This window comes from Coloeus monedula (assembly GCF_965178545.1).
Source record: "Coloeus monedula genome assembly, chromosome: 2".
In the NCBI taxonomy this organism is placed as follows: domain Eukaryota; kingdom Metazoa; phylum Chordata; class Aves; order Passeriformes; family Corvidae; genus Coloeus; species Coloeus monedula.
This window is the reverse complement of record NC_138782.1, coordinates 64,804,985-64,832,119: the sequence shown is the minus strand read 5'-3', so window position 1 is coordinate 64,832,119 and position 27,135 is coordinate 64,804,985. Positions and strand designations below refer to the sequence as shown.

General features: G+C 38.8%; 1 protein-coding gene across 1 annotated transcript in view; it reads right to left on the bottom strand.

Annotated features, from left to right (window-relative positions):
* The window catches only part of ARHGAP18 (Rho GTPase activating protein 18), a 68,807-nt gene that overhangs the window by 14,110 nt on the left and 27,562 nt on the right, over positions 1-27,135 (bottom strand). Inside the window, exons 2-10 of the mRNA XM_082302106.1 lie at positions 25,168-25,367; positions 22,654-22,889; positions 19,424-19,496; positions 13,370-13,539; positions 11,004-11,169; positions 8,214-8,305; positions 5,833-5,910; positions 2,925-3,084; positions 190-272 (exon numbers count right to left, since the gene is read on the bottom strand). Coding sequence (XP_082158232.1) covers positions 190-272; positions 2,925-3,084; positions 5,833-5,910; positions 8,214-8,305; positions 11,004-11,169; positions 13,370-13,539; positions 19,424-19,496; positions 22,654-22,889; positions 25,168-25,367 — 1,258 coding nt within the window. The remainder of the gene's footprint in view (positions 1-189; positions 273-2,924; positions 3,085-5,832; positions 5,911-8,213; positions 8,306-11,003; positions 11,170-13,369; positions 13,540-19,423; positions 19,497-22,653; positions 22,890-25,167; positions 25,368-27,135) is intronic.

Below are 27,135 nucleotides of genomic sequence, written 5' to 3'. Positions count from 1 at the left end.
TTTTTTTTCTCTTCCAAAGTTAAGTGAAATATGGGGGGGAAAAAAAAGAATCACTAGTTTCAGCATTAACTTTGAACTGAAAAAAAAAAAAGAAAGTTAAAAAACCAGCAGCATTCATTACAGTGGATTCACAGAAACAGAAAATCACAGAAAATCCTTATTCAGGAAAATAGTATTAACAATTCTAACCTTCAGGGTGTCTCTGTTTGCTTCAGGTAGAAGGATAACCAAAAGATTCAAAGCTTGCAGTTGCTGTTTCCTTGTTGGGAGATCTGCCAGTAAAGCACAGGGACCTCAGTATTTTGAAATTGTTATTTGTACTCTTCAAAAAGCATGATTTCTAAGTTGAAACCTCTTGCAAAACGCTGAATGCATACACATGGCTAATTATCATAGTATGACAAAGGACTGGCAGATCCTGGTTTTCTGATACTCATTTCCAAATGTTCTTTTAGGATTCAGTTGGTGTGTGACTCAGCAGTCTCCTGGCAATGTCTTCTAGATGCCTTGTGATTTCTTCTTTATTTTGCAATGCTACAAGAAGGAATAGCTAACGGTTCTTCCCTCCCTGAGCCTGTGCCCCAACATAAGAAAGGGTATATTCAACGCTACTTTCACAGTTTCTCTGGTTGCCTTCACAGTTGCACGATCTCCCAAGTCACCCACACAGAATGAATACCACATGTCACTGAGTAAGGCAGGTCTCCAGCGACATAACCAACAGCAGCTGCAACGGCAAGCCAACAGGGATAAAACCAAGAGCAGAGAAGCTTAACAGGCATCTACAGCAGAGAGTGCTGTACCAAACGAGGCAAGCTATAATTAAAGTAACGTTGGTTCTGCCTTTTACCAATTGCTCAGAGGTGCATCATTCATCCAAGCCGCACCATGAGCGCATCCCTTCACTCCTCCATGTCCTAGAAGAGCTCCTACATTCTGGCAGTGCAGAAAGCCCCAACTCTCTCACATTTGTCACTTCTGATAAACTTCCTCCTGGCATGCTTTAGAGGACATGCTCTGGCAAGTCTTCTCAGAAGGTTCCTAATGAAACAGGCCATACATAAAACAAGCAAGGAAGGAGGTACCTGCACAACATAGTTTTATCACACTATTTCAGAATTCAATAGGGCTGTTCTCATGCTGGGAATCCTGCTGAGATTCCAACTGAATTGCTATTTCAAATACATTTCATCCAAATCAACTCGGGAGACATCACCAAATAAAAATAAAACTTAATTGATGAAATAAAAAAAACCCACCTTGATGACTACTTTCTACCATACTAAAAATTAAAGATGTGAACAAATGTGTGGCAAATTGCATAGCCATTTAAAACATCAAGTAGCGAGAGCAGTGTATCTACCTGCTTTAGAAAGACAGACATTAAAAGTAAGCCTTAAATTCAAAACACCGTATGTCACAACGTTCAAAAAGCTATGAGAATCAATCTTTTCCTAGGAAAGTAAGCAAAACTACAATTTCAAAACAATTAAAATCATTACTTAAATCAGGAGTTTCTGTCTGCTCACCTAAGTAACAACTGAATTTTAGTTGCTTACATTACTTAAATTAACAAATTAAATTGTTCAAATTATGTTGTTTAAATATTTAATTCTAACCCCACTACTTAGTCACAGTATAATAAAAAACATTGATTACTGTCACAGAGATGGTCCTTTTTCTCTACCACCTAATCTTACTACACGCAACCAACAAAACAGATAATTTAAACAATGGGAGGCTATGAAGTGCTATGTCTGTTTGGAAGCAAATCCATTGGTTCAATATAGAAAGTGGTTTTGATCCTGCCACCTGAGTATTTCTTGGTCAGTAAAACCACGTAAGCCTTCAGACAGCTCAGGAGCACAAGCAGAAACCCTCCTGGCTCCGATCACTATCCAGTAAATGGAACAACCCTGTGGAGCTGTTTGCTGCCAGCACCATCTGAAAGCGTTCTGGCCAGTTTTAACTTGACACTCGGTATTGCAAAATCAACAACACTGTGCAGCAGGCCAAAGCACCAGCCCCCTACTCCAGCCAACCAGCCAACCTAATGGCATTGAAAGGCAGCTCACAGCTGGGAGACTTGACATAGCCTGCCCTTTTAAAGAATATTTGTCAGTCTGCCTGTCCATGGGAACTCTCTGACCCCGAGTTTAGCTCCATTGGTTGGAGCATGGTGCTAACAACGCCAAGGTTGGTGGTTTGATCCCCATATGGACCATTCAAAAAGTTGACTTGATGATCCTTGTGGGTTCCTTCCAAACCAGAATATTCTGAGATTCTGAGAAAGCCCCTCTTAGAAAGGAGCCATTGCTCTGCCTGCAGACAAGGGGAATAGAACTTGCAGTCCTGTGTTGACTGGGGAGTTAAGGTATGTGGGATCTCACTCCAGATTCATTACCACAAAGCTCTTCCAATTACAGCTGGTAAGTTTGCTGTCTTGGTGACCAGTTGGCAAGGAGGACATTTTCACAAGAACTTGCTGATCTCAAGGGACCACGGATGATCAGCAGTTCTGACTATTCTGCTCTAACTTCTCTTATAAACACATAGAAGACCCTAAACAGTATAAATTATCATTTGTTGTATTTCCTGAAGAACTGCTTATCTTTGTTGTGGTTTTCTTTTGAAGCAAACACTATTTATAAACGGAATACTGTCATATATATTTTCCATATAACCCTTGTATACCTCCTAACTACTATCAGAAACATTAGGAAGTGAAAATGTATAGTGAATAGTATGTGTAAGCTATTAAAATAGTTGTTACATGAAAGATGCTATTTGTACATTAGCAAAATTACGCCCATCTCTTCTCATAAGAACTCATACTGTTGTTATTCAATTTGTTTCTCAGCTAAGAGGCACTTCTCTGCACAGGTATCAATTCTTTCAGCAGAGACAGAAAGGACACTACTCACTCTGCACATCTTGGAAAGCTTTGAGATATTCTACAGTGAGGAGTGGCTGAGGCAGTTCGCGGATGAAGAGTTTTAAAAGACTTGCTGCATCATGTTGCTTTACATTTTCCCAGTTGAAAGTCCCTTCATAAAATTTTGCTTCCAGTTCTTGGCAAAGGCCCTGAAAGGCAATGGATACACAGAGCACTGGTAATACTTGGCTGCTGGAAGTCACACATTATACACACAGCAATACTTTCCACACTTTGAAAGGGGGGGAAGGATATCTGAAATATCACTTAACTCCAGCTGCTGCTCATCTTTTGCTACAAAAAAGATAAATTTAGGATCACAAGTACTTCAAGCAAGCATACAATAATAGGCAGCAGTCAAACCATATGGGAAGAAATCCCATAGGCCTGAGTCAGGGCCATATGGAATATACAATAAGAAACAGATATCATACTCAAGCACATAAGGGTCACGACTTCCCCTTTGCTCAAATATTAAGACTTGCCTGATATACAGAGCAATTCTGAAACTGTCACCCAAGGGTGTTGCTGTAATGCATACATGGCTATTTTCATAAACAAATAAGGCAATTATGTGTGTTGACACACAGCTTCTTATCAAAATATACACTAAGGTGAGGCTGGTTCTTTTTTTAAAACACAGGGAATGATTTGTGTAACTGAATAGCTGAATGTCTTGCCATCTACAGGGAATTCCATGTTGCTGGGCACATGCAGCTTTGCCTAGCATTGGGTGTCAAACATACCCTGTGTGGAAGTGGACTGTCCAGCAAATCATGAGGTTATGCAGCAGAGTAAAGAGCTCTGAAAGTCTCAGTGGAAGGTCATAACTCTGGGGTTGGGAAAGGGCAGGATGCTGTTGGCAGCAGATATTACCATATCCCTGCCCTGCGCCCATGGCAGTGCTACTACTGAGCTTTCACAGATGCACAAATGAGAATGCACTGCAAAGACCAAATCCTTCTTAGTCTACTGCTAAGCATCAGTCCTGATCTCACACCCACTTCATTTATTTCCTAGTCTGGCAGAGTGAGAAGAAACCTCAGTATAGGGCCAGGGGCCCTGAGGCACGTCTCACAGGTCCCTCCCTTCTTCTAGCTCAGTTATTCTGGACAGAAAAGGATGACAGAGACACTGGCTTGTTTTGTAAAGTATGTGCTGTGGAAAAATATGGCTGTAATTATTTATCTGGACAAGAAGGGCACATTAAAGAGAGGATATTAGATACATTTGTAAGTTACCCTTCTCATTAAATTTAACTTTGTCTAAATGGAAAATGGATCTATTTCCAAAGAAAATGCGGACACTTAGTTTGATATAAAAGTTGGGTGTTCACAACTGTGCTCCAGAGAGATATTCTGTCTCCACTGACTGTACTGGAGGTTCAAAGGTGCAACGGTCATAACTCAGATGTCTAAAGTCAAGTGGGTATGATTTCCTGATCATCAAAAATAGCAAGCTTTAGAAACAAAGATGAAAATTCTCCCTCTGAGGCTCATCAGCTTCTCCATCCACATTCAGACCAAATCACTGCAGCAAATGCAGTATTAAACATACAGATACAATTTTTTTATATGAGAGGCAAAGGCAGAAATTTCAACTATGTGTCCTACTGCTCCAATGCTTACATTTTAAAGTAAATGTATGTGACTACGGGGTATATCCAATGCACTTTTAATAATAACTCTAAAATCAATAGAATATGATAGCAAAGTATTTTTCTGTGTCTTTCTATAAAACTGTATAATGAGGAAAATACTGGTTTTCCCTATTTAAGAAAATTAAGCAAAAACTCCAGTCATTTAGTATGATAAATTTCTTGCTTCTTAAAATTTTTTCTATTTAAATAAGTTAAAGAACATATTTGCTAACAAAACTGTTGCTTAATTTAAAGAAGTAGTTCCTGCAAATAGAGACGTTAAAAATAAATGAAAGCCGAATAGTGAATGATCCACTGCCTGGGAAATCTTATTAAGCTAATAAAATCAAAGAACAAACAAATAAACAAAATCACTAAGAAATCACTCCAGTTTGCAAAGTGTGAAGTGGAAATTAAAGAACGGAGGAAAACTGAAAAAAAAATTAGTATCTTAGTTACTGGTAAATAAACAAACCCAATTTCCATAATACTCCCTTCTTTAGTTGTTTCTAATGAACCAGCAGCTGGACCAAGTTCTACACAACAGAGGCTGGCAGACTTCTTTGGACAGCTGAATCCACTTAAATGGTCCTTTCTGTTTAGAATTTAAAGCCAGTTCAGACCGTCTTTTTAACACATTGAGTCTTGGCATGAATCATACTGTGCATTTAGCTCCCTGCATTAAGGCAAATACTGGGGAAGAGTCTGCATGTAATTGGCACTCACCCTGCGAAGTGTTGGTGTGCACAGACGTGCCTAACAAGATTGAGCTCAGTGAGCCGAGCAGTTATATTGCTGTTCATAAAAATAAATGTGAGAGGTTCTTCAGAGCATGCTGCCTGCCTTGCCCTGTAACACAGGTTAAGTCTAGCTATTAAAAAAGGCTCACAACGCCAAGAGAAATGCTTCCTCCTGGGGTGGAAAGACTGTGTATGAACTGTTCAGATGATTAAGCTGGTTCAGGGAAAAAGCAAAAGGCTGGAAAGCTCATGCCAAGAATTAATGAGATTTTGGCACAACTGAATTTGAAATGTAGATTTGACTCTCCTTCAAACTTGAACTCCAGTCTTCCCCCCAAAACTACACTGGGTGATCATTTCTCTGGCTAATACAATTCAGTTTTCTTTATAAAGAGATTTTGCTTTCTGTTTTTGAAGATTTTCATAACAACGGGATGCTAAAATATATTTGTATGACAAAATAAAATCAGCAACCACAGATATTTTGGGGCATGTTAATAACCTGTGCAATGTTTTACCTTTACTCTTGTCGCAACTCCTGGTATTCTAAGAAGTCCTTCTGTTTCCAGAGTTGTCTCTTCTATCTGGGCAATCAGCTGTCAAACACAAACAAAATTGGCACGAACAAAGATTCCAATTAAAAATTACTGGCAGACAGTTCTGATATATTGGAGCCTTTATGCTTGTATCTCTCTCTGTGCATATGCATCTGTGCACACAGATATGTAACAAGCAGAGGCTCAAACACAGTTTGCAAATGGATTACAGTTGTTGTAGAAGAAAGCTTTAATGTGGTTCTTACCCTTTTTTATGAATACTATTAAAGGAGAGTTTGTCTAGTTTATTAAAAAAGAAAACTGTATGCTTTTTACCTCCTTCAAGCCTCTTCTGAAGACCAAAGAATTCTTTTCAAAAATTACTGTGGCTTCAAAATTATATCCCAATTACTACCCTTGTTAAAATTTCCAAATCAAAATAATTAAGGTAACATTCTCATAAATATCTAGGACTTTACTAGAGGAGAACTAAGAACTTCTAGGCTTTAAAGAAGTTCCTGATTTGCAAATTCTCACATTCTCCTAACAAACTCAAAAGTTTGCAACCCTTCACATGGATAAATTTGCAGAAATTCCATAAAAATACTTAAAACCCATATAATAATTTTTTTTCCCTAAACAATATGCCTAGAAGTATTCACTGAAGGATGGATTTAAGAGTATTCAAAACAGATCTGTAAACGTCAAAAGCTGATGACATAATTTTAGCACAAATGGTTCCCACAATGTTTAACTAGGGCAGTGCCTTTGTTACATGCCTTCCTGCACCAGCTCTTGATTAAGAAAAATTATGCAACACAGTTGTGTTTTTTCCAGTTACAAAAATTAATGGGAGTTTACCTACCACTGTATTTATGTAACAGATAAATGCCATTAAAGAGATTGGACAGAAAACCCCACAAAGTCAGAAAACAGCACTTGAAGTGTCACCGTAGTGCATTTTCCATGGTTAAAAAAGAATCAAAAAAGTGTTAACTGGCTCCATCCAAGTCACCCTGTACCTGGCTTACACCAGATCAGTGGCTGCCACTCACATCTGCTGGGCACAAAGATGCTGTGGGCAGTGTGTCACCTGCCATCAGCACCACTTCTGGGGAAGGCAAGGTCCGGTGGCACGACTGGCAGCCACGACTCCTTCACAAACACTCACTCACAAGTGACCGCTTGGCACACAGCAAGAGGTGGCCACCAGCCACCACCAACCTTCTGCTGTGGGAAATCCCCTCTTCATCTCTATCAGGGCTGCTCTGCATGGCCTTCTTTGCAGGCCAGAGACCGGAATTACTGCCAGCAGAAACTTCTGATGAAGATACATGAATTGGTATTACCATCAGATTTTCTAGTTGGAAAAGCCCTGACTAAATTATGTCACTATTTTTAATTTAAATTCCGTAATGGAATAAAAACTAGGTGTATTTTTATTTTTAATTAAGCAGCCTTCCTGTTAACTTGCTTTTGTTTCGTTTCAGTGATAAAAAAGGTACATTTAAAAAAGCAGAATGAACAAAATTGCTCTCTTGCACTTTATATAAATCCCCTATTCCTGTGAAGCACACACTGCAGAGTACAGGCAGAAGAAATGGGAAACTTCTTATTTTCATATTCTCATTTGAAGTAAAACTGTATTCCAAATGATGCCTGCACCTTGCAAAACAAATCACATCTATAAGCTATTAATGTTTATGTAGAACTTTCGATGTTGCTAGGATAGCAGAGTGATCAATCACTGTTTGCAATTTGATTTCTCAGTTTATAGATAGCATCTTTTCCAGGAATGTGTTTTTATGATTCTGAGGAAGTAATTTCTGGCATGAATGACACAGAAGTAGTTTTCAGACCATGATGCAAAACTACTTTGAGATTTCTGTTTCTCAAAAAATAACAAGCACATTCACAAATATACTGAAATGGTGATGACAGAGCACTGAGTTTCTGTCAGTTTTAGGACAGGTCCACATACAGTAGTTTATTTTCTTCTCAAGAAATGAGACATACTATGCGTGGCAGTAAATCCAGGGTCTCCATCATCTTTCCAATTATCTCCCCCATTACCATGACATGATATGGGCCAAAGCACACCCCTGTGTACTAAAGCAACAAGTCTTCTGGAAAACCACCTGACTTGTGAGTTTATTTCTTTAATTCAAAATATGTCTGATATGATGCAAAGTATCACATTTACTGAATTAGCAAGTAAAGTTGCAAGTAAAAGTTACAATAACTTGGGTGGATTAGCGTATTATACTGAAAACTGCAACAGGAAGCAAATAAATCCAGGACAAAATGTTATGTACTTGTCATTTGCACGTATGTAAAAACTTGACTTCTTCATGCCTATGTACCTTTTGAAAAATCAGTGGGATCTTGGTTCCTGGGACCTTCTTCTGATCCTGTTCCAGTAGAAGTGACAATGGGACACCAAACAAGCCAGAGTCTGAAGAATAAAGCAAAAGAAACTGAGATCCACATCTTTTCCAGTACATGTGATACTGGAATAAACCCACATTTCTGAAGCAGTAAGTCTATTTGATGCGTTCAGAGCTATTGACCTTTTGTTTAAAGTGTTTTAATGTCTTTGTCAATCAAGCTGTTACACAAAACACTCTGGCTAAAAGGATTTATCATCTCTTTCTCAGGAGTCTTCTGTTTTGACTTCAAATTGCCATCCACATATTCTGCAGCACAGTAAAACAAACTGCATAAATGTACCATCTGTGTAGTTCTGGTTTGCAGAATGGGTGTAATGATGACCCTGCTATGCAGATCTTCATCACTCAATGCAAGTTATTATAGTGAAGATGGAAATGGTATGGGTAAAATATGCAGAATTTGGTCACTAAAATGAGACAAATACAATTATCACCCAGAGTTACTCTGAACAGTGCTCTCTTTGAAGGTTTGGAAAAACAGCTTTTAAATGCCTGTGCTGTTGAATTATGTAACAATGGCAGAACAGCAAGATAACCAACTCAAACCAAAAAGTTCATTTTTAAAAAAAGCAAAAGTACAGTTAATTCTTGGTTAGAAAATAACTTTTACAATAGGGCTAAGGCAATTAAATTTTTTTTAAAGGAATTCTGTTGCAGTTAATTTAGCCCTGATGAAAAACCAACCTTAGTCTTCTTGTAAATGGGACTTTCATGTGTTATGGCCCAGCTGAATAGAAGTGAATGGCCATTTAAAGAAAGCTATGCTAGTGATGACTAACCCAAAGTTTGCTGACACAGAACTTCTCTGTCAGGAGTACTGATAATTGCTGTATGTGCAATTTTTCTGGAACAGCATATAACAATACATGTAGTTAAACACTGCTGCTTGGTATGATGCTATGCCAATACTGAACACAGAACAGATGAAATTACTAAAAAAACAACTGTCAGCCCTTGAGGAAATATGATATACATCAAAGAAAGATCAATTTCAGTACCAAACCAGAAGCTCTTGTATCTCTGTCAGAATAAAAAGTCTACCTATAAAATACAAGGGACTCATACATACAGGCAATATCCATACCCCATAGCTTTATTACCTTGAAGTTCTTGTCAATAATAAAAGTTTCCATCGAAATGTAGTTGAAAAAAAACAAACTCCAGGAGGTCAATAAAAAGGCAGGGCTGGGCACAGCACAGCATTTTCCAGAAGAATGATGTTTTCATCATCTTCACATACTCAAGCACAAAGGGCAAAGTGAATAGACCCACCACTGTATGAATCAATTGGCCAAACAACACTTCAGGGGTGAAGAGGTAAAGGTCAGACAGAGCAACAAGGCACTGAAGGCAGTACATTGAGAAAGCAGATTAGCTTGGCAGAAAAGGTGATGTCATTGTCCATTTCCTACACATTGCCATGAGTCTAGACTATCTTTTTTACCTTTTAAAAAAGTTTTTAATCAATTCACGTTTTATGAATGCCTGCTATTCAGATAATAATGCTGAGAGTGCAAGTCAATTAACAATTAATTTTGTAAGAAGAAGCAGTTAAAACTAAGACCCAAAATACAAGAGAAGAAAATGCTTTGTCTCTGTTTATTAGTGACAGCACAAATACTTCTGCAAGAAGAAAATGCATTCAAGCAATCAAGGTCTTGTTGATGTTTTTGTGTATGCCTTTTGCATTAAAAAAACTGTTCACTCTTACTGTAAAGTGAAGAGCATATTTTGAAGAATCTAATGTACCTTGCTGTGTATCTCTCTATGCTCTCTGTTGCTTTCAATTATTTAAAGTGAGCTACTGCACTGTCACATTCACTGAACCTTGACAACAGAGTTTGGCCAAAGCAGGCTTGTGATTAACTGGTAACACATTCCAAGCTCTTGTAAAGCTTTTAGCAGAAGCCAAAAATACAAAAACCAAACAAAGCACTGAAAACCTCCAGCATCATGAAATTGGTTTCCATGTTTTCTATGCTCCTAAGAAAAGCACTGTGATTACACATATGCACCAATGGCTTGCAGAGGAAAGTGACGTGTTGCAGCTGCCTCTGCTTCCTCTGCAACAGCTTACATCTTCTACTTTATATGATGCCATTCAGCATAACAACTGCATTATAGCCTAAGTAAATACTGGATGGGCAAGGCCTATATGACACAGGAAAGTTTGTGCCAGACAGAATAGAAAACAGGTGACAAAGGCTCCCAGCATCTCCCACCTACAGCAACAAAAGCACAAAAGTCAGGTAGACTCACCTGAATGACATAATTTTTTTGGCTGAAATAGACCTTTGAGATCATCAAGTCCAATTGTGAAAGTAGGCCACACCTACCTTCAGGAATACCCACAAAGAGCACATGCACATGCTCTTTGGGAATAAATCAGCACAGACAAACTTCTGTGGAGCAATTCTTGCTGCACAGCACGCTACTAAGATAGTTACCCTCCACTCTTTAGTTTATCTGCTCAGTGACTGTCTTGAGTTTTAACTACAGAAAAAGAGCTGGAGACATAACGTCACTGAACTTGTTTAAAGCATGCCTTGAGTAAGGTGCAAAAATTAAATGTTGCTCAGGGCCTATGTTACTGTTTATATATTAAATATAAATTTTCTGCTGAAAAATCATAAAGAACCAGCTACATTTGTTTTGTTGGATTAAACAGATGCAATTGGTTCAGAATACAAAACACCAACTTACCTTTGGTTTTGATTTTTACAGCTTTCTGCTGCTTGAATTCTGTCCCGAGTATGTCATAGAGAGCAGTTAATTCAATCAGTGCTAAAGAATAGACTTTCTTCATGTCCTGAGGGGCTAGGTCACCAATCTTTGTGGTACCTGTTTTGTCCTTAGGCAGTCTGAAATTCTAAAAGCAGAGATTTGCAGCAGGGTGAATAATCCAAGTCATGACAAATTACTTATCTCAAAGGCTGGGCTTCCTTCAGGGTACAACCTTTCAACATGAAGCCTGCTGTTACTGACTAAATCATGGGAGAATCCCCCAAACAGGTTAAAAAGCAGATGATCTTAAAATGACAGCAAGATTTAGGTTCTCAGTGACTTCTGGAGGTCATCTAATTCAATTGCTGCTCAAAGCAAGGCTAAATTCAAAGTCTGATTGGGTTGTTTGTTGTTGCTGTTCAAATGAATTTTGAAAATTCCCAATAACCCCTGTGGGAACCTGCTTCAGTGTGGAATGCTCTCATGGAGACTGTCTTTACTTTGCAGAACAAAATTTCCCCATTAGTCACTTGTGTCCATTAACTCTTGTCCTTTTACTTGGCATCTCCAGGAAGAGTCTGGATCTGTCCTGCTTGCAATCATCTACTCGTCCTTCCACCTTCTGCATCCTTTTCCAGTTTACAGTGGTGGAAATGGCTATCCAAGAACAATCCTAAGCATGTACAATTGGGACAGAAATCCCTTTGTACTTGTGCACACAAAATAAAATATTTGGCTGCCATATAAATAATAATAAAGGGGTTCTCTTCTTAGGGAAGGGGGATACTTAATCATGGCTCCTTTCTACTGCACTAGATACTCAGAGGCTGCAGAAATCAATATAAGGAATTTAGTTGAAAGGGTGAGGGAGAGGGACTTCCTAACTCATTGAGCCTTCTAACTCCATCTCTCACCAGCAGGCTTTTAAGCATGCATGACTCAAAGCAGGAAGGTTGACAAGATTTTCTTCCACTTGGAAAGACATATTATACTCATGAATTATTTTCTTACCCTGTACAAACCCAGCAATAGCAGAGATGAATTGCTGGTTATGGTACATGACTACAAGGGCACATACCAAAACATAAACATAATTTACAAATGGTAGATACGTAGCCAGTTCCCCACCTTGAGCTTTCATTGACTTGCACAAACATGTCCTGTTTAAAAATAGCTGCTGATGATGAAGGTGCAACCAATAAATTGTAGATTTAAATAGGTAACTCCCTTCCTTTTCCTATCATTTTGCAGCTCCTTTTGTAACTGAATAAGAAATCTCACAGCCATGTCTTTGAGCAATCCTTCACAAGCCTAGCCAGAAGTAGAGCTAATGTATGTATTATGCATATATATATGCATATATACAGAAGTTAGAGCATAGCTTTTATCTCCTTGTTATACGCTGCATTAGAGAAACATGACTCAAACACTTCAGAATCCATCTCTAAATATCCATTAGTGTCTGGTTTATAATGTTTAAACTAGGATACATGGGGTAATTACTGCTTGAAGAACTGCACATGTCCTTATCTAAATTAAGTGTTTGAAGAACTGGGAAACATTACTTCAGAAACTGTGTTTACTCAGACATGTTTGCATACAGTGTTAGGAAAAAAAAAAAAGACAATTTTCACACCAGTCATTAGTTTACACGTAGTAGTATTTATATGTAGCTGCATGTTCATGAACTGTTAGGCAGAGAGAGATCCTCAAAGAGATTTCTGAGTATTGACATCAAAATCCCTTGGACTATTTTCTTTTGTATTTACATGGATTCATTCAGAAAGAGCCTCTTTTATTAAGTGCTGGAAAGAAAAATTGAGTTCAAATTAGTCCTTAATTTCCTGCCATTTGACTCCAGACCTGTAACTCCTACAAACAATTCTTTCTTCATTCTCATCCTTCACCTACCTGCACTGGACAGCTGCATAAGGTTTCTACAGGCATCCACCAACCTTTTTCGTATTACAATAGAGCTTTTTATTAGAAGTAAAGCATCTCATCTCAGATAACAAAAAGGGGCTGTAAACAGATGAAGCAAGGACACAGCTTATGTACAACTACCACTAAGCCACTATTCCAGCTTAATATTGGCAGTTCATTATTCTTACATATAGAGTGCATTTTGCCAGACAGACAAGTACATAAATAGGCATAAAAGTAGTTATTTTCATGTTATTGAGCATACTATTTCCAAAAATAGTTACCTTAAGAAGCTCTATCTCTACAAAGCTGAATTTGGCAATGTTCTTTTAACTCTAATTCACTCAGCATCTGATAAATGTCACCCAAACAGTACCTCTAGATAAAAAAAAAAAAAAGATAAATAAATAAAAAACACCTACCGGGAGAAGAGTGTCACCCCCTCCACCTCTGTACATTTTGCCTACTGAGCTGTCTTTGAGATTAGCTGCCTGTTCTGCAAATGATATCTCCAAATTGATGTCAGTGTCTGAAGGTGGCATGTCTTCAAGCAGGTTCTTCTGCTCATCTGTTCCAAGACTGAACTTCGGACCTGAAAACACCATTAAAAAAAAGCTAAAAATCAACAGCAGCACAATCAAGCACCACTCAGTGCATGAGAGTAAGTTTTAAACCAAGTAGAAGTTGATTCCATGCAAGCAATGGACTTTCTGGTTTCAAAGTCATTGCTCCTGTGTTTTTTATGTCAGTTGAAAATTCAGCTATTGGCAACAGTTCAGCTTTTGTAGGTCTTCTTCAATAATTTTGTCAAGACATGGGGTTTTCTCTCCTATTTATCTATTATGAAAAGATAGAGCAATCCACCTCAAACAAACAGCAGACTCCCAGAATCCTGCAGAGCCAAAGAGCTTTGGCATCAGAAGTTTCTTGCCATCAAACACTTTCCAGCTTCAAAGACATTTGAAGACAAAGTAACATTCTGCAAACAAATCAGCAAACTTTTCTGCTGTTAAAGATTTCAAAAGCAATAGAAAGAACTAACATCTGGGAATAACAGGGAGTACACATATCATATCTTTGTTCCATCATTCCTGTTCTCACCTCAGTCTGAGAAGTCTAGATTCCTCAAAACTGTTTGGGCATGATTCCATGATACAGGGAAGGACTAAGTACACAACAATGGCCTAACTTCTCTTTCTTTGTTCCTTAAAGGAGTCAAACACTAGACAAATTTAGAACACTTTTTGTTAAAGGACTAAAGAAGCAAAAAAGGGAGAAGTAGTTCTGCCTTTAGTAAAAGAAGTTTCCCAATTTCACAGTAGATCAATCACTGCTTTTAGTCTGAAGTTAAAATATATTGTGAAAGAAGCAAGAGGAAAATTATATTGTAAAAAACACTACTTAACTTTGATGCTTACAAAGCATCAAAGTCTAAGAAAGTTTTCAGTCTCTCCACCATCCCTCTCATAATGTGTATCCAAAAGGATACATCGAGGACTAGGTTCCTTTTAGAAGACATCACAGAATCACAGAAGGTTTTCAGGTACTGCAAAAGAGTAAAGTCACAGAATAAATTAGTTTAGAAAAGACCTTTGAGTCCAACCTATGACCAAAAACCACCATGTCAACTATACCGTGGCACTAAGTGCCATGTCCAGTCTTTCCTTAAACACCTCCAGGGACTTCACAACCTCCCTGTGCAGTCCACTCCAATATCTAATCAGCCTTTCTGTGAAGAACTTCTCCTTAATGTCCAACCTAAATCTCTCCCGGTGCAGCTTGAGGCTGTGTCCCCTTGTCCTGTTGCTGGTAGCCTGGGAGAAAAGACTAACCCCCACCTGGCTACACCCTCCTTTCAGGCAGTTGTAAAGACAGATAAGATTCCTGAGCCTCCTTTTCTCCAGGCTAAACAACCCCAGCTCCCTCAGACACTCCTCGTAAGACTTACTCTGTAGACCCTTCACCAGATTTATTACCCTGCTCTGGACATGCTCCAGTCCCTCAATGTCCTTTCTGAATTGAGGGGCTCAGAACTGGACACAGAACTCGATATGCAGCCTTTCCAGTGCTGAGTACAGAAGAAGAATCACTTCCCTAAGTCCTGGAGCCATGATTCTGACACTGGCTCCAACTCACATGAGACCGCAGCCTGTTCAAAACTAATATACCACAAGTGCAGGAAAAGTGGATGCAAATGGACATGAGTTGAGAAGGAGAAACACGAGAAGTGAATATGTTTTGGTGTAAGAATGCTGTATAATACAATAAACTAATTTTTTCTGTGTTGTGGGAAATTTTTGTATGTCCTGGAATGACTACCCTATGACAAGACAGAAAAAAGTTCCCAGAAAATAGTTACAGGTACAGCAAAAGCTGATTCTGAAGCAGGGGAAAGCCTGCAGATAGGCTGATTAAGAGGAGGAGTCAGGGAAGTGCTGCTCTACACCGACAGTATCAGGTCTGTAAAAGAACTGAGCTGAAAGCGTGCAATCCAAACGACGTATGAAGCAAGAAGTTTAAAAAAAATTACAGCAACTCAACATTTTTTCTAAATTATATCTGTATCTTATTAAAAGACACAAAACTATTCTCTGACATTCTTTAGAGTGAGTCCTGAAAATAACCTCAGTCAGCCAGGGCCAAACTCAGGGGACTTGATAGACATGCAAATGGCTGAAGCCACCACAGCCACTTTCTGGTTAGGCACAGTGCTTTACACAACCACTCCCACGTCAAAGTACTTACCTAAGCTGAGACACTTTCAGAGAGAGGAGGTGGATTTGAGTTAATAATTTGACTCTACTTACAACCAAGCAATGCTGTGAGAAGTAGAACAGAACATTTTCCAATTCTGCCGGTTGAGTGTGTTACTCATCCCTTGTTTTTTCCAGAGTGGCTTCTGCTTACTTTTCACAGATCCCAAAATGCCTAGGGCATATGCTAAAGATTAAGCTGATCTTGAAAGTAGAGCTGCTCCTTTTGGTAAAGAGATATCTGAGTCCTCAGTAAGCAAACATATCCAAGGTCAAATTCATCCCTGACTCTGATCCTTGGCCTCCCTGTGCATACATCCCTATATATCACGTAAACTGTTTAATGCATCCGAACTGAATGAAAACACTTTCCCGTCCCTCCAAAACTTTTGTCATGCTAATGTGGCCTATACCTGACCTACATACTCCCTACCAGTCTAGGAGGGATCTGATGTTAACAAACAAAAAAGCAGTAGCTCCTATTTCAGTCCTCTGGTCATACGAAGGTGTCATGTAAAGCAGATGTCTCGGTAATGCTCTGCACATTTTAAAGATCTGGAAATGCTGCCGTTGTGGGGAATTTCTTCCTGGTTGTAAAGCCTTGCTCCCATTGTTGTACATTCCTGAACTAGGCAGCAGCTGTAAGAGGAAGTAGCCTTGGTGTTCTGCCAACCTGCCCACCACATGCAATATTTAATGAGAGAAATGTAAGTGTGATACAGAAAAATGTAAATATTGTCTATGAGGATGTGAAAACCGTATTTTACATGAGTTCTGTACCCTTCCCTTAGTTCACAGAGCTATTTAAAGAGTACATAAAATGATGGGTTTTTTTCAGGAACAACACAAGGAAACATTGCAAGTGTCAATCGTGCTATGTCCTAGCCTTGCTAGGGAATCTCGAGTATACACCAATGAAGCTAAGCTGACAGATCTTAATTTACAATTGAAAAGGTAGAATGATTTTTTCTTTGACGGACAAAGCACTTCTCAAAAATGCTAATTCATAGGTGGTTATAAATTGAAAATAAAAGCTTCATAATCATTTCACTGACACTGTTACTTTGGCTATAGGATCCTCATTTATCATGTAAAATAATAAGCAAAACTGAACTCTTTAATTAAAAACCACCAGATTTCAGTTTTTTCCCCTATCAATAAGCAAATATTACTGCTCTTTAGCCTCATATTACACATGGTACACACAATTCCTTCATCCACTCTCTAGATAGTTATGCTTTGGAGCTGTCCTTATACAGAGGTTTTATCTATTATTCTTCCCCTGTAGCTAATCCTATGTTCAGAGAAACAACTGCAGTCACAATGAACTGAATTTTACTAGTCCCCTATTTAAGCTAGTAGGTATTTAGCCTTTCATCTTTTATTATTTCCATTTTATTTCTTGAGAGGTCTCAACCAATAAAGTTATTTACTCTTTTTCACAGGATTCCAAAGAAAATTACTTCTTTTCTTTTGTATCTATTGAACATATTGCCAGCTTTGCAGGCCTTTAGTGAGTGTCACGGATTGTTAAAACAATAATGCCTTTTGAGAGCTTAATACATGATTCTGAATTTTCTTTTTGTTTCCTGTAGACACACTCCGTACCTACACGAAACAAAGGGACTTATTATCTGTGAGTTCGCATATATCATTTAGTCAAGAAACAAGGTGGAGTTCACATAACCCAGGTATGCTCTAAGGGCCAACCACTAACATCTTCAGCCTGGCAAAAGCACTTGGGAATGCAGCATTCAAATAGCCCATTAGGAACAGACTCATCACCTTTGGAGTATGGCCAAGAAGTTTTTTACCATAACAATTCAAAGATGTCTCAATTTAAGCTTTTTTTAATAATGTCCGAGATTATGCCCATATTTTTTCAGGTAAAACCGGGACAACTTCTGTGTCAAAGAGGGTTTCCATTTTAAAATAGTGTCCTTGGATTTGGACTTCATAAATATTTAGTACCTCTGAAATATCATGCACTGTTTACTTTTTGTCTTAAATTCATTCACTGTTTGTACAACACTAATTAGCTCATCATTCTGGAGGAAAGATCACAGCACAGCAGTGAAACAGGTGCAGTGCTTTTAACACCACCAAACTTCCATGGCTTGACTGCAAATTGAACTGATTTTTCCTTCCTGCTCCAATCTGGGGAGCAGAGCCCACTGCAGCATGTTGACTGGAGCAGGAGTGTATCAGGATGTAAGCAGGCTGCATTTGCCATCCACATCACAATCTGTGCTGAGGAGAGCTAGCATATGGGATTTGCCTTTCAGAACTTCCCATTTCTGAAGGGTTCATCAGGGCCATGGGGAAAAAAAAGAACCAGATGTGATAAAAACTCTGTAATAATTGCTTGGTAATTTTCCAGCTCTGAATCCTACAGTGAAGTTTATTGACACAAGCACCAGGCATCTCTTCCTTCCCTTGTGCTGAAGCAGCAGTCTGGCAGCCCTCCCAATTTTTTTACTGTTCTTACTGGAGTGAGGTTTGCTGAGAGGGCAGGAGGGAAACACTTCTGGAAACACACAAATTTGGTGTTATTCAGGGCTGGTTTATATTCATGTCTCCCACTTCAACTGCCATGCACACTCCATATCGTCCACTGCTGTTTTCCAAGTCTAATTCTAAAGTAACGATTTTTCCAAAATGCTACTGGTCAGTACTCTAGAACTGAAGCAGAACTTTATTTGGTGGCTTAATCACAGCTAACTAACTTACAACAGGTAACTTGATCTGCCTGCTTAATGCAGGTGTAGGGTTCAATGTAACATCTATGTGCTATCCAGTCCTCCAGAAGAAGAAAAAACCCAATATATAAACAAAGCAGAATAACAGTGCAGCATCTTAAAGCTTAAATGGTTGCCAGTAAATAACCTGATCCCTACAGGGGTGGATATGGTGGTATCACGGACAGAGCGCAACCTTTATTTTGAAGAAATCTACCACGATGCAGGACAGCCACCATTTTATTACTGGGCCTGAAGAAAAGCAGAAAGCTCTGTCAAAGTCTTTCACTGGAATTCATACGCTCAAAACAGAAACTATGGAATCAGCTAAGGACTTCCGTGATGTACTATCCTGGCAGTGAGAGGAAAGGGTCTTCCATGGGTACTGCACCTCTCTTGTGTGATCACATGCCACTGAATACAACCTACTTGCACATAATGCTATTTCACTTCCATTTTTCTTGAAAAGGTAAACAACCTTTTTCTTTCATCCCTGTTCTTCTTTTAATTTGAGCTACAGATATATAGCCAGTTCTCGCTCTTTTTTTTGATGCTTACAGACCAGCCAGTTTTTTTTTTTTTTTCTTATAGTCCATTTGGTTTTATTCTTTTGTGTGCACTGATAAGATTGTGCATAGGCCTTCATTTCCTGTAATGTACAGCAGAGATAGACCAGAAGGGATAAATTAAGGATCAGAAATGGCCTGAGCATAAGCTACAAGAGGAGACTTCTCCCAGATAGCTTGATTATAAGATGATCCCTGATAATAAACAGGCTTTCTCAGGTGACTCAAAGGACACTACCCACAGGCACACTTAAAATTCTACACACCAACAATGCAGTCCAGAACAGGTTTCTCATTACAATTTAATTTTTTTGAGAAGTTACTTAAAATACGGACCCATGTAGTAGTTTGTGTAGTTGAACATCGACAAACCAAAAAGAAAAATAAATAAAATAAAGAAGAGAGTAATTTGGCATTACCTTTTGTTCCATCGTGTGTTTCATTTTTGTTTTCACTTGTTCTCACAGTTGAAGGTTCACTTCCTTCACAGACCTATGAAAGAAATAATAAATATGCATGGCTATAAAAACCTAGTGCATGGTTGTAGAAAAACCTAGTGCATGGTTGTCCTTTGACTCTGTGCAGGATTAAAATACACACCTGCAATTCAGGGGTATGTAAAAGCACATCTCTGTGTTTCAGCAGAAAACCCCCTGCCAAAGTCTAAGGGGATCTGAAACCTAGGTAATTAAAAAAGAAGTAATTAAGTCAATTCCTCTTATTCCTGGAAGGCTAAGTGGGTGAAGGACTTTATTTTCCAGAGGGGCAAAGAATATGAAAATGCATTCTGACCTGAAGCTGTAGTTTGCACTGGAAAGGATAGGGAAAGGGAATCTGGAGGAGACATTTTGACTGACTCAGACCAAATTCCTTTCTCTTGAAAAAGCTCACATGGTTGCCTCCCCTAGAGAGCAATCCCATCCCTTTCACAGGGCAGCCTGACATTAATATCTGTGCTTACAGCTCAGATTTCCAACAGCAAAATCAGGACACTTTGAAGAGATGAAAAATGGGAAAGGATTTGAACCACCCTCTCCCTTCTACAATGCTGTCCTACCCAGTCTCAAGATGTGTCACATTTTGTGAACTGGATGACACCTACTATAGACAAAAACATTTCAGAACATGTAGAAAATCTATGCCCATATATATGGGTATACATAGACCCACATACATTTTTACCCACATATCATTTTTACTTTTTGGCAACTTAAACCAACAATGAATGTTTCGCACTCTGTATTTCTAATTGTATTTTACTCAAGCAATTTATAACTCCACTCTTAGCAAGAAGACAAATACAAGTTTTAAAGATTTCTCCCATTAACACAATCTGTATATTCACTTCCTTTTTTTTTTTTTTAAACAAGTATCTTGAGAGGATGAAGAAGTTGACAGGACTGCCCAGAAAATTATCTCTCTTTCACAAAGTAGCAGAAGCAGACTGGGAAGCTGTCAAGGTATCAAAAGTTGAGCTTCTCTTTGGGAATATGGCAGGAAATTTAGGAGAAAAATTAACACAATTGTTGTGTTGATGTTTTACATCAACACTATTGTTCTACCTTTCCTCCTGCTTTCCTCCAGATGAAGGGAGGTTACAGGATTTTCAGAGGCTATTATTAAACTGGAATGACTTCATACAGCTGCAGGTGGCTCAAGTCCTCTTTTGTTACATAAAAAGCTTTCTAATGATGGTCGAGTAACAAAGCACTGAGACATGTTGCCTGGGGAGGTAGTGGAAGGTACTTCACTGTGGATACAGAAATGCTGCTAGCAAGGATTTTCTTGCTATTTTCTAAGTCCGTGAGAGACTTTTCTCTCACACAGAAGAGGTAGCAGAGTTATGTAAACAATGAAATACCTGCAACATTGAGAAGCCTTGTTTATACTATAGTAGAAAAATATTTGGATGTAGAAAATATTATAGTAGAAAAACAATGGGTGTTTTAGGATTTTAGCCAACCACCCCCAAGGGGTGGCTGATCCTTGTCCAATTAGACTATGAAGAAAAAAGTCTATAAAAGAGTTTGTTAAATAATTAAATAAATCAATCTTGCTGCATAATTCCTGCCTGCTGGATCTTCTCTCCTCCTCTCTATGGCTGAGGGACACGGTAAAATACCCTAGTGTATTCTTTAATACTTAACCACAGGCTTTCAGTGACAGATTAGGTGAATAACCACAAGCAATGATTTCTGAAGAATTATCTTGCTTTGGAGAAAGGAATGAAGTACAAGTTTGAGGACCCATACTTGTATTACTTTATTTCTGTCAAGGAGACAAGTTTAGAAGGATTTTTTTCCCCCAATATCTCTATATTTAATAAACAGCCATTTGTTTTACACATCTTAAATGCCTACAATCATTTTCTGTTTGCATTACTTCTCAGTGGTGTCTTCAACATCAAAACATGTAGTTTAAGAGAAAAAAATCTACCTAACACTGTGACATAGGATTTTCAAAAATTCCAGTAGGTAGCTTACATACCGGAACATGAATATTTCTTGTGCTTTACTGAAATAACACACTTGAAAGAGAAATTACAACACTTTAAGCTACATGGCATTTTACCTAAATTGCTCTGCTATTAGATCTTGTAATTTTTAGGTAGAGTCAATTACAAATCAGATCCCAGAGAGCTTTTATGGAGTTAATATCTCTTCTGCAACCACAGGCAAAGCAGAACAGTGAAAGGGAAGTTGTGCCCCCAGAACACACCACTTCCCCCACTACATTTAACTTCAACTGAGTTTAGAAGGAGTTGCTGAAGGAGAGGAAGCAGTTGGGGGAAGGAGGAAATTAAATCCCCCTCAAAATTCACTGTGCTTTCCACCACCACAACCACTGCACTGAATGTCAGTGTCAGCAGCGAGAACAAGGGATAGAGTTGAGGCCAGGTAAACCAGTCATGCACTTCCATCAGGTCTCATCCTTATGGCTGAAGATCTCAGTGCTCTGAGGGAGCAGACAGGACACATACCCTTCTCCATGGAAAAGGAATTCTAATCATAGTCTCCATTTCCCTCCTTCCCCTTTCCTGTATATGGGAGAGGAATTCTCTTCAGTGTCCCATGATGGGAAACTGGGACCCTTTGGGGCCTTTCGAGCAACTTCCCATACACAGTTTAATACACACATAGGCCCTGAGAATTAGTATGGGGCTTACATCCCCAGGTGATAGGCATAAAGACCTAGCCAAAACCAAGGAGGTTAGGTTGATGTCCCTTTTATTCCTGTTTTTTAAAAACAAAAATCCAAACAAACAAATGCACCAGTAAGTAAGAGGTAACCACTTAAAGATAAAAGTGGGCTTTTGGGAGCTCTTTGGGTGATTGCTGTCACGAGTTTTGCATCTGTGTGAAAATTAATTCAGATTAATATGTTGACCATGGAGTGGTCCTTTTATTCATCATCTTTAAGATGAGACCAATATACATACGTTTTTATACATACTAAAAATGTTTAATGCAATGTCAAATCTGGACAAACACCATTCCTGAAAATTTAGTGAAAAATTCCCTTGGAAATCAGTGAAGTTAGACACAAATCTGAAAAAACCCTTCCATGTGCCACTCTGCTCTCCCCCAATCCGTACATGTCCCTCTCTTCTCTCTGCCAGAATCAAACAAAACAACCGACAGGAACTCACTTTTCCCTTTGAGTCATTTTGTAGCCTGAAGATATCTCTGACATCAGGAATCTGGTGCTGTTTGTTTTTTTTCCTCATGGTTTGTGTGACAGTCTCTATTCGCTTTTCCACTGCAGCTTTCTGGGTTCGGGTCAGCGTGGATAAAAACACCACACTCTCCAGGGAGTCGCCAGAGCTCTCTCCAAACAGATTTGACAGACCTGCCTCCTTCAGCCATTCCTCTTCCAGTTCTCCCTCTGAGCATGTCAAAGAGAAAAAGGCACAAACATTGGCTTTCAATTACTGCCAAGCACATTGGATGTTAATGACATGATATAGTTAATGTAACTTACAGAAAGGTACTAAGGGGATACACAATTAAGAATTAATTACACTGTCATGACTTGGAGAAAAGCTATTGTTTCTAAAGAGCCTCAAAAGCTTTAATATATGATATCAAAGCTTTTAAAGTAGTTAATCCCATACAGATTGCTATGTAGCAATCTTTATAATAATCTATAGCACTTCCATTAAAATCATATACCATTTTATAAATGTACCTAAATAAAAATGTGTATGGGGAAGTCTGAAAGCCAGATCATTGCTGCTTCACTGATTTTTAGTTCAATACTCAATCTTTTTAGCTCTCGTACTGACATTATTCTGCCCACTTTTCTTGATACATTAATCCTAGAGCCTTTCACTAGCTCAATTTAATGAAGGACAAACCAGCCTACATGAGTCACCTTAATGCTATTTTTCATCAGTTCTCATGACATGGTCTCCAGCCAGCTGACAGCCCACAAAACAATTTTTGCTTTAGTCTTAGAGCTGATAAGGTATCCTTTATTGACAGATCACTGCACGTGAAAGAAGAGAAAGCTATTAAATATTGTCACCAATGGCAAAACTTCTGTTTCTGAAATCTGTATCTCCCTAACGATATTTTCTAAAAAACACTAAGTTCTGTCTGTAGCATTTGAGGTTGTGCTGAATGCCAACTACTCTCCCAAATGTTCGAGCAATATTTCCATTTATCAGATATCTAAAAATACTCCAAAGCTGGCATGTCAACTTCACTATTGATTGCATTTTACCACTGTGCTCAGTGCACGTCCAAGTGAGCACCTTAATAGTAACAGCATCCAGAAGACAGACACCAAAATTCAAGTATGAATTTTGCTATAGCTGTGCAGCCAAACTCTGAGCCTCTGACGAGACTCTCGGGTTTTGTTATCAGGGCTGGAAAGAGGGGCTACACCCATTCTCCAGGGCAGCTGTGAGCAAGGTATATCTCCTCTCTCCCCTGCCTTGCCCTTGCCTGGCTGAGTTTCAGGCCAGCGCCCACCCAGGCAGGCCCAGCAGCCAGATGCAGCATCCCACACTCTCAGGAGTACTCATGCCCAAGAGAGGTGCTACACATTAGACAAGGTGAAGAACACAGCAACATTTGCTCAAGCTGATAACTCAACTGTGCTGACTCACTCAGCTTCCCACCAGCCAGCTGCAGTAATCAGGGGGAAGAAGGCTATGTATAAATCTAATGGAAATGGTGGGGCTGGGGATGCAGAGCCTCAATGCACATCCACATCAGTGAGCTGCAGTAAGAGAAGAGGTTCTGCACTGCAGAATGATGGGCTCTGCTGCTCTGGAGGAAGCCCCATGTCTCCGTCAGAAAGCCCCATAACTCCCTAGTCACAAGGATTGGGAACCTTGCTGCTTTCTCCAGGGGCCACGTTGCTATGCTCTTCAGAGCAGTGACTTTTCAAAGTGCTTAGGGAGGCAGAAGTGCAAATCCCTTTGAAAGCTCATGGAGCACATTCTTCTCACTTATGTGGAGGCCATACCAAAATGCCAAATTCACATTTTAATTTACTGAGACTGTGGGTCTCTTGTAAGAATGGGAGAGACTCAGACACTGCATTGTTAAAAAATAATTTTTGAGAGAAAACTGGAATTAAGGACATTTCTCCTGTTTTTATCTAACCAAAAAAAAAAACAAAAAACATTGCCTGACCTCTAAATCCATGTCCCAAGGAGTGGCCCATAATTTATGCTTCGGAGAAACAAAAATAGAACAACTGAACAATCACAATAGTTACAAGTGTAGAAAGTTACTCACTAAACTTAAACCGGTTAATCATTGGCTTGTCTTCTAAAGCGTGAAGTTTCTATCCACAATAGCTACAATAACGAACAACATACACAAAGAGCGAAAGGGTAAGTTAGTTCAACAGCAAACTGCAAATAAAGCTTCAATTGTTGTGATTTGCAAGTACAGGCACCTTTGTGATATTCTGCAAACACCATTCAAAGGAAAACCAGCCTTTTACTTGTCTCTGATAAAACTCTCTTTCAGAGGACTGCCTGTTTCTGGGGATATGCATCAGAGGCAACAGAATTTTCAAAGCAGATGTTCAGGAGTGACCTCCTTTTTTGATCTGTGTTAGGTGGGTGCCATCTCTTGAAATAAGACTTGAAGAAAAATCCCTAAATCAGCAAACTGATGAACATTGACAGAACGGATTTCATTACCATCTGGCTCTTTCACTACAAGTGCTACTCGTTCCTCGTGATTATTTCCTCTGGTTTCGTGGATGTTTTCAAGTTCTTTCCAGTAGTCATCCATAGACAGTTCATCCAAGGAGTCCTGGGATCCTGAGCGGTCAAATGATGCTCCATCGGGGATCTTCTTGGAATGGTCATGGTTCATTGTATACTGTCCAGAGCGACGGCTATAAGCGTAAATCAAAATGAAATTCTTGGTTAACATCCTAAGATACCGGATGTATTAATACACGTGAAGGCAGCATGAATTGTGTCAAAGTATCAAAGCAAACCACTGTTAACAAGCAAACCAAGATATTAAAAATTACTTTGAGTATCTGGAATGTATTTTCAATTTACTCTTTCTGCTATATATATTGCCCAATCTGGAACAGCACAGGAGTCAGTCTTAAAAGTAAATAATGAATCCAAGTTCAAGTAATCCTTGTTACACAAACCTTTAATTCAACTCTGAACAGTCAGGCCCACAAAATTCATGGCATGTGTCTTCCTAGAATCACCACTTAAAGAATTTTGCAAAAGTGCCTTTCTGCCTGCGTAAATTCGTAAAGCTTGACAGTAAAATTACTGTTTCCCTTTGCTATTCTGCTCTTATTTTTTATTAATATTTACTCTGGTATCTATGACCTTAATTACAGCTGGGAAAGGACAATGTAGAATTACTGCAGTTACAGTTTGTGAAGTAAACTGGGGAGTCCAAATGTTTAATAAAACCATAGAAACTATTTGTTTCTATCTTGCTGCCTCTTTGGCTGAAAGCTTACCATTTTTATAGTTTGACATTACTGGTTTTTGGTTCACCTTGCCAAATGTATATTTGCTAAGGTTTCCAAAAGGATCTTTCATCTTAAATATAGCTGTGGCTAGAAAAAAAACCCCAAAACAACAAGCTGAAACCTCTAGGTCTCATTTTGACCTCATTAAGTCACTGGCAAAAATGACCACTGACCTAGTAAAGAATTCAACTTAAAAAGGACAGAGGTTGTAATGATGTCATTGAAGTTACAGGTCACCCTTAGGGTCAACTACACCAAATCAAAAGCCACAAACTGAGTCAGAGTACCAGTTGATTAAATAAGTAGTGTCTGATTAAACTTCAGAGTTATGCCTACTTTTTGTCAAGGTAAGATTGGACATGATGATCTTCAGTGATCTTTTTCTAAACTAAGTTACTCTACTACTGTAACAGTATATCAAAATTCTTCCTTGTATTAAAAAAAAGCACTTCTTTGTATTTCAGGAAGATACAGAGTCCTATAGGACTGAATTTGTCTCCATATTCTAAAAAAGAAGACATGGTTGGGGGTAAGTAATAAATACCACTTATTCCTAGAGAAAAAACATATCAAAGACCAAGCATTGTGAATTTATCACAATGTAAATACAGTAAATTAAATCCTACCTTCCTATCTAGCTGACTTGGCAAGTTTATACAGTATTAAAACCAAAGTCTCTTGTCCTTACATTTTATCTCAGGACAACTGACGCTTGTTAGCTGCCCCTAGGTAAAAAAGCCATGCCTTTCTCTCTGAAGATAAGCTCCTGGTGTGTCCAAGTCACAAATCCTTTCACACCAGACATGCCTGATTCTCTGATAAGAAACACTAACCATTTGGACTTTGCCTTTAAAAGTAAAGAGTCTTATGGAAGGACTATGAGTTTCTACCCATCCTGTCTCTCTGCTCCAAGTGTAAGTTAATAAATGACAATTAATCACCAAGCTAATATGCACCTCAACACCATTGCTTAACCTGCCCTTACTTGAAAGCCCAGGGGAAAAAAAGCCAACATTAAGCTTTTGCATCAATGGCAATAATAGCATCATGCTACTAGTGTATGTTACCCAATAAATACAATTTCTCCGTGTAGCTACCTCAATTCTTAAACTTCTCCTGACAGGTGTGTCCCATGTCTGACCTGTGCTGCTTGTGAATT